The 12,119-nt window shown below is 37.4% G+C and overlaps 1 protein-coding gene across 6 annotated transcripts in view; it reads right to left on the bottom strand.

Moving 5' to 3' along the window:
- Positions 1-2,559: 2,559 nt before the first annotated feature.
- Musk (muscle associated receptor tyrosine kinase) overlaps positions 2,560-12,119 on the bottom strand; it is a 93,925-nt gene continuing 84,365 nt past the window's right edge. For all 6 annotated transcript variants that reach the window (XM_042696505.1, XM_042696511.1, XM_042696534.1 and 3 more), the window contains 4 exons: positions 9,218-9,419; positions 8,238-8,429; positions 6,597-6,745; positions 2,560-3,883 (listed from right to left, as the gene is read on the bottom strand). In XM_042696505.1, the coding sequence (XP_042552439.1) occupies positions 3,201-3,883; positions 6,597-6,745; positions 8,238-8,429; positions 9,218-9,419 (1,226 nt within the window). In that variant the 3' untranslated portion in view covers positions 2,560-3,200. The remainder of the gene's footprint in view (positions 3,884-6,596; positions 6,746-8,237; positions 8,430-9,217; positions 9,420-12,119) is intronic.

The raw sequence follows: 12,119 nt of genomic DNA, 5'->3' as shown, positions 1-12,119 counted from the left end.
TAAAATAGCAAAAGTTAAAAGAATATCAAATTGTTTGTTATTGTATATCTATGAAATAGAATATTACTTAGAAATCAAATTGAGTGTTTAGAAGCGCACTTAATGAAGGAAAAAATACAAAATATTCTGGAAAATAGAAAGAGACTATTCTTTTTCTGCTTCATGTACATATTAAAGAATGTGTGTGTGTGTGTGTGTGTGTGTGTGTTATGCAAAAGGACCTTGTGCTTTCACCAAGTTTTATATGTGATCACTGAAGAAGACTTTCTGGTGCCTGGCTAATGTCTGTCTTGACAGTTGATAGAAATGGCACTGTGTCTTTCTCTGATATCCTAAGTTTTAGTTTTGTATTTCCCATGATTTTATCATGGGAAGAAAAAGAAAGCAATATCAGTAAATGATGCATCTAAAGAGTTAATGCAAGCACTTAAGGAAATGAGTTAGTGACCTTGAAAATGCAATTCAAAATCATGAAAAAATAAACATGCCACCTATTACATGCTTTGATTGCCTTAAATTGACAATGCTAAAATATACTTTTTCCTTTTCATTCAAAAGACTTGGATAGGAAATTAAACCCATGAGGGTTATAGCATGGGTTTTGAAGCTGTACAAAGCTTATCACTCATTTTTCAGTATTCAGCTTTCTCCTTACTGTGCCGAAGAATTTGTCCTGCTCTGATTGTTAACTGGGCTCTTGCACCAGTTTCCTCACCTAAAAGTGGTTGTAAAGATAATACCAATGCCACAGAGATATTATGAGAATTAAATTAATATATTTAAAGGCTTTAGAATATATATGCTAAGCTTTCAAAAAAGTTTATTACTAGGATTACTATAATGATGAGCTCTTCTCTTTATTTTAATTTTCAGTTCCTTTAAATATTGAGAATTGAATGGCTTTCATAATATTTATGAGTGATTGCTCATAAGTTGCTATTCTGGAAATTAGCTTTTCCTATTGGCCTGACTTCCAAGACTTTACAATGAAAGTATAAAAGCTGAGGAAACCCTAAAGGTATCTTCACAATTTGCAGACATATGTGATCCATGTAGGTGAACTATATAAAATGTACAGTAAACGTCCTCCCCTTCTAAAGTTGATGGACACTTCCTAGGAATTCTCTCTAATTTCCTACTTCGTTGGCTTTTTGGCCTGTTTTGCATTCATGCTTTAACTTTATTCAACCTTTTGAACACCCATTAATTTTGGACTTGTGATCATGACTTTAAAGACTTGGTCTCAATCCTAAATTCAATCACCCCTCCCAACCCCCCTTTTTTGAATCAGAACTGTTAAGTATCTCTTTGCCATATCATAGCTCAGGGAATCTGATCAGACTTGAAATGGCAGGAAGTCAGTTCATGGACAGGTGGGGGGAGTAAGAGAACTTGAGTAACTAACTGTTGAAAGGAAGGGAAGAGGTTGTAAGAGGAGAAGTTTGGGAAGTAAAATGGATATAAAAAAAAGTAGAAATGAAGAAGAGGGCCAAGTCTAGGTTAAATTCCACATTTTTGTTTTGGTTGCCTAGACGATGAATAAAGACAGACAATGAATAAAGAAGATGTTGAGTAGTTGCATTAGGCAGATGTGGGAATTTTCAAGTGGAGTTTTCCAACAGATAGTTGAAAAAAAAATCCACTTTTAAGAATTCAGACCATTCCTTCATTGGCCAAATTTCCAATGAGTTTGTCAAATTGCCAATGAGTTTGAATTAAAGCATACTTTGTATGGAGTAGATTGCTATTTTCCCTTTTCTATTTGTTTGCTTCTCAGGAGAAATGGGGTTCATGCTATGACAGGAAAATCTCTTGTCATTTGTGTCAGATAAATATGAGTAGGATTCCACTAAGAAATCTTTACCACCAGGTATCTGAATTACAGAAGTGAAAAAAATCATACTATGTAACAAGATTTTATATTCATGTACAGTGAAGAAGTTACTAAGCAATGCTATACTAACTTTTTGGCCAATAGAATGGGTTTCTAAAAGAAAAAAAACTCAGAATACACAAAAACATCAATGTTGAAATAAGGCCTAAGAGCACTCATATTGTACACCATGGTTAAAGAGACAAGAGACTACACTGATAAAAATAATAGTTGACAAATTAGAAAGGTGTGGCTTATGCCTGTAATCTTAGTTATTTAAGAGGCTGAGATAGTATGATCCCTTTTCAAAGCCATCCCAGACAGACAAATTTAAGAGAATTTTATCTCCAAAAAGCCAGATGAAGAAAGGAAGGAGGAAGGAAGGAAGGAATGAAGGAAAGAAAGTAAGTTGTGGCTTCAAAGGCACATACAGAAGAAAAAGCTGATATCTGACCACAGGTATAGTTGTATCAATCTCCAATGTTATGTTTGACATCATTTTTTCTGTCTGGGTGTTTAGTATCTATATGAAATAAAAGGCACAAAATTTGATTAAACAATCAATCACAAAATGATAGGGTTGTAGAATAAGGAAGAAATAAAGATGAAGACAAAGAAAATGTTGCCAATAAAATTTTTAAAGAAACAGCATGAGACAATGCTAATTTCTTTGTAGAAAAAAGTTGTAGGAATCAAACAGAAGATTATACTCCCAACAAGGACAGCAGAAAAGGGATAGATCCACAGTGAGAACATAGTGTGGCTGATCTCCCATTTCAACCCTTAGGACCCTCTACCAAAAAAGTATAACCCCAACTCCATAATAAAAAAAACCCAAAATTGTGCATTAAATGCAAAAAAATGTCAAAAACAGCAATGACAAACTCTAATAGCCTGTAGGAATCTTTGATTTCGCTTTTTAGTTGTCTATACTTGATCTGAATTTCTAGTGTGAGCACATGCTACTTACACAGTGGACAGGGATTAAGCTTTGAATTCAGTTCTTAATAAAATTTAACACAACCGACTATTATTCTGCTGCCTGCTAATCCAGAAACTGAACAGAATGACATATGTTCTTGTGGAGTGTGTGTTGTAGACTTTCCCTGGGATGAAGGAGGGTTCTCGTTTTGGTCTGGCACATTTGCTAACCTACATGTCCAGTCACTGCTTGCACTGAGTCTGATGATCACATGGCAAACAAACATAGTCCCCTGGTTTCTCCTGTCATTCTTTCCTATTGGAGCCTGGAGTATAGGGTTTCTCTGGCTCAAGGAGTCTGAGAGCAGACTGTACTATTTTTCTTTTTGAGCTTCTATCTTCAACCTTAGACACCCACAGCTCCCTCTGCCCTCTCGCACATGCGTTCCAGAATTCGGTGGATGCTGGGGAAACTGGGCCTGTCTGCAGGTAGCTTGCTCCAACACAGGCGCATTAGATTGTACAGCTCCAGGGGGCAGTTCTCAGGGCAGGAGAGGATGTTGCCATCTCGCACATAGTATATGACCTCCTCGTGGGCCATCCCGTAGTAGGGCTGCAGACCATAAGAGAAGATCTCCCAGAGGACCACCCCATAGGCCCACACATCAGACTCTGTGGTGTAGCGGTTGTAGAAAATAGACTCTGGTGGCATCCACCGAATAGGGATGGCATCATTTTCATTAGCTTTGTAGTAGTCTGCTGAGTAGATGTTTCTGGAGAGGCCAAAGTCTGCGATTTTTACCACCATGTTCTCCCCTACTAGGCAGTTCCTGGTGGCTAAATCTCGGTGGACAAACTTGCGCTCAGAGAGATAAGCCATGCCAGCTGCCACCTGTCTGGCAATGCAGAGTTGCTCTGCACAGGACAGAGGTGGAGGTCCTGGGCTGGAGACCCGAGCCCTCATGGACAAGTCGCTGTGGCTGAGGCTGCACACGGTGTGAGGGGACATACTGCGGAGGAACTCATTGAGGTCACCATAGGCCATGTATTCAAAGAGCAGACACATGGGTTTCCCAACAGCACACACGCCTGGAACCAAAATAACAACCTCTATTAGACCGATTCTCTAAAACAACACAGGGAACGAGCACTCCAACAGGCAATGAGCAGATCAGAAAACAAGGGGTCCAGGTTTTGCTGACAACATCTTAGTGAAACTCTGACCCATTTCTTTGTCTAAGCATCTCCTATTACCTTCCGAGGTTCAGTTTATTTGTATTCTTCTTGGGGTGCCCCAGCTCCTGACCTTTCCAATACAGTTAGCTTTCCTTTCTATTGTCCTTTTACCCAGTGACTATTTTATTTTTTACAAACATTCCATTTATCCGTGTTTTCTCTCCAATATCTTTGCACTTTGAAAGATGAGATTATATGTTATTCCTCTTTAAATTTCCCATGACCACAATATACCACAAGTAGGTGTTCAATAATGCTTTTGTTTTGTTTTTGGTCTTGGGATCTGAACTCTGGGCCTGGGCGCTGTCCCTCAGCTCTTCATCTCAAGGCTAGCACTCTACCACTTGAGCCACAACACCACTTCTGGCTTTTTCTGCTTATGTGGTGCTGAGGAATCGAACCTGAGGCCTCATGCATGCAAGGCAAGCACTCTACCACTGAGCCACCTTCCCAGTCCTGGTGTTCAGTAATGTTTAATGAGTAGATTCATGAATGGATATCTGCTCCACGTGCATGGCTTAACCACTCAGTTTGTGTTTACTTCTCTGAAGAATGACAACCAAGAAGACGTATCAAGTTTGGAAAGAACAACAAAAACAATCCAAGATCCTTAGATGAAATATTTAGATGGCAGCAGTAAAACGTGCTACAGTTTAGGCTGTATTTTACTATTGATCTTCATTCTACAAACAAAATGATGTTAATGTAAGTGGAGATGTATATTTAATGCCAGAAGGGCATTTGAAAATCTGCAGAATATCTTGCTATATTAAGTAGGAAACTTGTGAACTTGTGATAATTAAGTCAACTGGGCAAAATATCAGCATTAAAAACAGATCATTAGATTATTCTCCTTAGGAAAAAAATTGAGGTCTCATTGAAATTTATTTACATTCTTGTTAATTTTATTTTTAATATATTTTATATATTTTAATCCATTTTTGTATTCATATCTTTTCCTATTCTAAATGTTGTGTCTTAACTTAGCTTCACGGATTAAATACTCTGTGTTCTCCAGTGATCTCAGATTTATATCTAAATCAGGCTGTTTACTGAACTTCATGTCTACTTAACTCATTAACTCTCTGGAAATTGAATAACCATCTTGAACAAATGTATCTGAGAAAGTAGTCTCATTTCCTCTACAAAAGTAAACCTACAGGGCTGGAAATGTGGCTTAGTGGTAGAGTCCTTGCCTAGCATACATGTGGCCCTGGGTTTGATTCCTTGGTGCCACATAAACGAAACAAAAACTAAATAAAATGATTTTAAAAACATAAGTAAATCTACTTCTGGGTTTCACACAACTCAATCAATGGATCCTTCATTCTTTCAGCCATGCAGCCATAAACATTAGAACTCTCCATGCTCCCTTCCCATTTTTGGCAGTCCTGGGGTTTGAACTCAGAGCCTTACACTCACTCAGATTGCTTGCTTAGCTGAAACTATGACTTGAGCCACACCTCCAACTCTGTTTTTTGCTAGTTATTTTAGAGAGAGAGAGAAGGTCTAGAAAGCTATGAGTCACACGTATCATGTTGTGTTATGTCACTTCTTAAATTAAATTTTCCTCTTGCTTTCTACTTTGCTCAGAGTCCAAGCCAGTTTTTAAGGAGGCATAATTGGCTCTTTCTACCTCTCTATCATAATACCACTCTGATGTTGTCATTGATAACTCTTCTCTCTCATTCTTCTCCAGCTATCCCCACATTCTTTGAGCATACCAGGTACTCTTGCCACATTTGTAAATTCTTGCAATGCTTCTTCTTGCTCTTTTCCAGTGTCTCAATGTTGTCAGACCTTTACATGCATATCACATTCTGTCACAAATTTTAACTCATATTCCAAAAAGCTTTTTGCTTTGAATTTTTTTAAGTTTGTAGATGTTAGGTCTGGAAGCAAGGCTCAAGTAGTAGCATTCTTATCTCACAAGTGCAAGGCCCTGAGTACAAAACCCAGAATATCACAAAAATGTCTTTACATATTAATTTCCAGCATACCACATTTTGTGAATTTGTTTTTCTTATCTGTCTCCCCAGAATAAGAATAGAAGCTCCATGAGAGATGAGAAGGGAGTTCTGGAGGTTTGCTTTTATAAAACTATACAAGCTAGTTATTTAATGTTTGTAAATTTCTGAGCCTTAATAAATGACAACACTAAGATGAGCAAAAATTATAAGTGATTGCCCCCATGGCATTCCAGTGGGGGAAGAGAGAATAAATAAAACTACAAAGTATAAGATGCAGACTATGAGGCATTAATAAATTGTGTGATAGAAAGGCAGTGTCTATATCTGTATGGGGGATAATATTTTAAATGCTTTCTTGCATAGGCAGGAAGCAACAAAAACAGAAAAGAATGGAAGCAATGATGTGGAAAGCACCACACATCTTCCAGGGTTGGCACAGAATGAACATAGAACCTAGGTGAAGCATTTAAGTTAGAAAAGGAATAGAGACAGCTTACTAATCAGAGGGAAGCGAAAGCATAACTAAGTGAAATATAAAAGAAGAGGCTCAGAAAGCCTTCGTTTTCTGATTAAGTCAATTTCTTAGAGTTTCATACCTAAGAGTTTCACAATGTTGGGGTTGTCAAATTCCGCCATGAGGGCTGCCTCCCTCTGAAAGTCGGCTTGCATATCAGCAGAGGCTTCCTCCTTGAGCATCTTTACTGCCACCATGGTGAAAGGTTCATAAGGAAGCAAGCCAGGGGCCCTGGGAAATAGGAGGAAAAGAGCCGAAGATCAGGGAGATTATACATATCCTTGGTGTGTTTGCCGTGTTTATACACATCCCCCGCCTTTTCTACAGACAAAATCAAAAGAAGATGACAACAATAGTTATACTTTAAATTTCCTTGACTCCTATTAAGAAAATTAAATGGGGTTATTCTCAACATAGATTAAATTTGAAAGAAAATGCATTATTTATTAATTAGTGATTCTACAGTGTGATTCTGTTATCTGTCTGTCTGTCTGTCTATCTGTCCATCTATCTACCTACCTACCTACCTACCTACCTACCTACCTGCCTGCCTGTCCACCTGCTCTCTCTGTGTCTCTCAGGGCCTCATTCTTGCCTAGCAAGTATTCAGCTGCTTGAGCCACAGCCACAGATCTTTTAGTTGTAGTTGTTTTTCAGATAGGATCCTGTGCTTTTGTCTGAGGCCACCTTTAGACTGTGATCCTCCTGTTTCTCTTGCCTAGCCAGGATCACAGTTGTGCCCCTTTACATCTGGTTTATTTGTTATTACAGGTTCTTGCTAATTTTTTTTTTCCAGGTCAGGCTTCAGTTACAATCTTCCATCTCTGCCTCCCAGTATCACTGCCATTCAAATCCCTTAATCTTTAGTTAAAATGTAAAGTCCTTGAAATCAGGGACTATGGTTTACTTGTCCTCATGTTTTCCATAGATCCCTAAATTGTAACTATTGGTTTCCAATAAATATTTGTAAAATGCTTACTATTCATGTAATCTCAATACCAGAACAACTATAAGTAGAAGCAAAATTGTGTCTTGCCCAAGATCAACAGTGACCAAGTCTACCTTCTCTGACCCAGCTGTGTGTCTGCGGAGCTGTACCCATGCAGAGAGCATCTTTTATTCTATTTTATACAGTACAAACATTGAGCTAATACTGGATTTGTAACTACTTCTTTCTTGAGCTCATTATTTTTCTGAATCTTTACATTATTTTCCTATGCTATTTTGCTATTCCATAAATATATACTTGATATCTGTCTACACATACCAAACTTTGCATTCTTAAAACATAAATTCAAAGTAAGCTTTAAATGAAACAAAGATAACAGCAAGAGAAAACAAGACAATTAAATCTGAGAATTGTTCACTAAGGTCAATGTACAAAATTATGGTTCAGTACAGAAATTCTTTTGTCTAAAGGAAATACAATTGAAGTATTAGCGATTTCTTTGAGCACTATAAAAATGAAGATATATTTAGGTTTCCTATAAATTACTCCTCTTGAATACAATAAAATGTATCCTTTCCAGGAATACTAATTTTTTTCAGCAAAATGGGAAAATTATTAAGATTTAATTTAATAGCATAAAATGCAAAGAAGCAAAAAAATGGACTAATTTGATAATAACCATTCTAGATCATATATTTACATTAAATTAATGGTCTGGTAGTTTTCAGATATAACATTTCAATAGAGTGCTTATAGTTTTATGGGTCACATTACCTTGCTTGAAAGACTCTTCCAAATGCTCCCTCACCAATATCTCTCACATATTCAATGTTATTTCTTGGATACTCCAAACTGAGCAACTTGGGATTCAGCAGAAGGGGCATCCTCTGGTACATGGGATTAGGATGGAGCCTATCTAGCAAGAGCTCAGAAGGCAGTGTTGTGAGGGTAACTGCAGCTGATTCTCTGCGAGTAAGACAGACAAGATCAATAAAGAACTCAGGACAAGATAAAATACTTGTGCTCAGACCTAGGGAAAAATGTGGCATTTTGAAGTAAATAAAACATATTACAGCCAGGCAGGCACTAGTGGCTTATGCCTGTAATCCTACCTACTCAGGAGACTGAGATATGAGGGTCCTGGTTCAAAGGCACCCAGGGGCAGGAGAAGTCCATGAGACGCTTAGCTCCAATTAACTACCAAAAAAGCTAGAAGTGGAGCTATGGCTCAAGTGGTCGATCTCTTACCTTGAGCATAAAAGCTCAGAGATAGCACCTAGACCTGAGTTTAAGCTCTATTGAAAAAAAATTAAATTTAGGACATGGTATCGCCTGGAAAAAACCCACACTGATATTTTTAAAGATCATGATATGGATACTTAACTAAATAAGGGCTCTGGATGTCATTTGGAAAATGTTGGTGTTGCCAGGCACCAGTGGTTCATGCCTGTAATCCTAGTTACTCAGGAGCTGAGAGCTGAGGATCACAGTTCAAAATCAGCCTGGGAAGAAAAATCCATGAGACTCTTATCTCCAATTAACCAGCAAAAACCTGAAAGTGGGGGTGTGACTCAAGTGGGAGAGCACCACTAGTCTTGTGTACAAAAAGCCAAACAAGAGCACAAGACAAATTTTTTAAAGAAAATGGTAAATTTTATATGTGTAATTCTCTTTGCGTTGCCAGTTCTATGATTCATTATTTTTGAATATTTTTAAATATTTCATTATGTGATTATCTTCAACTCATATCTCACCTCTTCTTGTTTTTCCATTCTTTCCTTCGTCGGCAACAATATAGAGTGCTTATGATGAGAAGAACAAACCCAGCAAAGCTGGACATGATGGCGATGATTATAGTCATGGAGTAAGTAGGAGAGACAGGGAAGGAGGAAGAGGAGGAAGAAGTCAGGTTTGGAATGTCCACACTTGGCTTTGATGATGTCATTGGTGGGAATGCTGTAAGTAAACAATCATTCTTTTAATTTCTTCTCAGAGCTTCAAGAAACATTTTCTTTCTTTATTCAAGTAATTAGTAAATGGAGTTTCATGTTAAGAATATGTTTATGTCATGAGTTCTCTCTAGTTATATAGCTATAAAGTCTAATTGTAAGAATTCTGCAAAGTGCAGTTGTAGGAAAATCCAGTTTAGGGAATCATAGGATTGTAAAGATCAGACTTTGCAAGTCTTATATATTTTCAAGGGAAGTATAGGTCTTTGCTACTGCTCTCAATACAGTATCACAACGCCTGTAACTGACAATAGTCATAGAAATTATTAGACAAAATATTTTCAGATAATTAGAGTTGATGTCAGTATTATCAGAACTGAGCTTTTACATACATATAATGGAATCAATTGAAAATACGATACAAATGAATAGAACTCATCTAAAACTTGAACTCAACCTTGATTGTAAACAATCAATATAATTTTAAAACAAGTAAAGTCTTCATTAGTTCTGGCAATCAAAAGATGTCATGTTTCTACCATAGGACATATTCTATTGTGTATGTATTAAAACAACCTTGTTAAATATACTTTGAATCCTCTTAGTACATTGAGTAAAGACAAAAACATGAATATAGAATATTTAACAACTAATAAGAGTATTTTCATGGCCAACAGTGAACATGGTAGCCTAAAAAGAGAGAATAAGCCTTCTTTTCAAATATTTGTGAAATACTGACATACATGATCTATGTCAATATCTCAAAAGAAGAAATTATGCAGAACTACTTTTTGACCAAAATGAATTTATTATTAGATTTTTTTAATCCAACAGGAATATAAATAAAAGACAAAAGACTTATTTTTTTTCTTAGAAAGTTAACATTAAGCCAGGAACTAGTGGCTCACACCTGAAATCCTAGCTACTTGGTAGTTGAGTATCTCTGTTCAAAGCCAGCTCAGACAGGAAAGTTTGAGACTCTTATCTCCAAATGGAGCTGTGGCCCAAGTGGTAGGGTGCAAACTTTGAGTATATTTTTATCAAGCATTGTTGCCTCCTCCTTTGTTTTCCCTTATCATCCTGCCCTCCCATCTCCCCAACCCCAAAGGTTTTCTAGCCATTGTTACAGATTAGAAAAAAATGCTTAAAATTGTGTGTGAAGAGGGGCCAAAACTGTGATCACTGGTAAACTCATAGTTTTATCATCTCTTAAATATGAAGAAAAAGAATAAAAGAAAGCATGTAGTAAAAGTAATAGCTATATGCAAGCAGAAGTTAATAAGTTAGAATACACATACAAAAAATGGTAGAACTGAAAAATAGGTCAAGTCAGTTTTATAAACATACGTACAGTGGTTTAATCAGTTGAATTTTAATTTTAGAAAGACAAGAAAGGTAGAAATCAGGAGTGATAAACAAGTTACCACAACATATCCAAGATCAAGAAAAACAAAATAGTATATAATTAGTAATTACATTTATTAATCTTAAGGAAAATGATAGGAACATATTGTAAGATCCGCTCCTGGATGGCAAGCAGACTCCACCCTCCTCGCAGCAAAGTCTCCGCCCAGTACCTGTGTTACCTAGGCAACTGGCACACCTGGAAGAGGTCACATCTGCATCTGCTGAGTTCACATCTGAATTTGATGTGGCCATACCTTTCTCCACCCATACCTTACATAAGGCCTAGCCCAGGCCCAGATGCCCTCTTTTCTAGCTCTTTTCTCTCTCTTTCCTAGCTCTCTCTTTCCCAGCTCTCTTTCTCTTTCCCAGCTCTCCCAGCTCTCTTTCCCCACCATGTGAAGGACCAAGATGGCCTGGTGCCAGCCGGAACAATGAATAAACCTACCCCTTACCTGAATACCACGTGCGTGGTGCTGTTCTTACTTGGCTACCTCTTTTTAAAAACCTAACACATATTAGTTACCAAATTGGTGAATAAGAAAGTGTGGATAGAGCCGTAAGCAAGAATTATCGTAGAATTATTAATATAATCCTTCAGTCTTCCAAGAGGTAAAATTTCCATGTTTTAAGGTGTTCCAGTAAGAGGAAATTACTTTGAAGTTCTTTTAAGAAGTTAATAATACTAATGACATAACCTGGCAATGTAGACTATGCAACATAGACTTAGCCGTTGACTTTGGTATAGTAAGAAAATAGTGATTAAGTATTTGGGGATGAATTAATATATTTCAAAGTCAAAAGATAAATTTTGTTGCAGCAGAGGCCTGAAAGCATTTGGGACAGGACACTTGTGACAGCAGACATTTAGGATACTTAGGTAAAATTTCTTAGTCTAGGAGTGGACACAGGATTAAGCCCTACCCACCATTGGATTAGTAACTGGTTTTGAAGCCTGTAGAGGTCAAGTTTGATCACTGCTGTGACTCAGGCAGCTACTGGGGATTCCAATAGCATCAGCACAGCAGTAAAACATTGGTGCATAGGAGGAGGCCTCATCTAGCCCAGAGCATACACATCCCAGGTTCTGCTAGGATTGCCTCAGAAGTGGTCTGATTCTCTAGACCGAGTCACCCCTAGATTTCTCAGTATAGGAGGGGTGGGGCCTTAAATGAGTGAATTTGCTTCCTGTTGAGAATAAAGTGGGATTAACTACTAAAAGGGAGAAATCGCTATTTTTTCCTACATGGATTTTACAGAACAGTTCCTTCCATGTGTAGCATGTGGGAGAAAGCAATGTAAT

The sequence above is a fragment of the Dipodomys spectabilis genome, unplaced genomic scaffold, assembly GCF_019054845.1.
Source record: "Dipodomys spectabilis isolate Male_0828 unplaced genomic scaffold, ASM1905484v1 ptg000006l, whole genome shotgun sequence".
Taxonomy (NCBI): domain Eukaryota; kingdom Metazoa; phylum Chordata; class Mammalia; order Rodentia; family Heteromyidae; genus Dipodomys; species Dipodomys spectabilis.
Note: the sequence above shows the minus strand (reverse complement) of the source record. Positions and strands in the feature narration are given on the sequence as shown.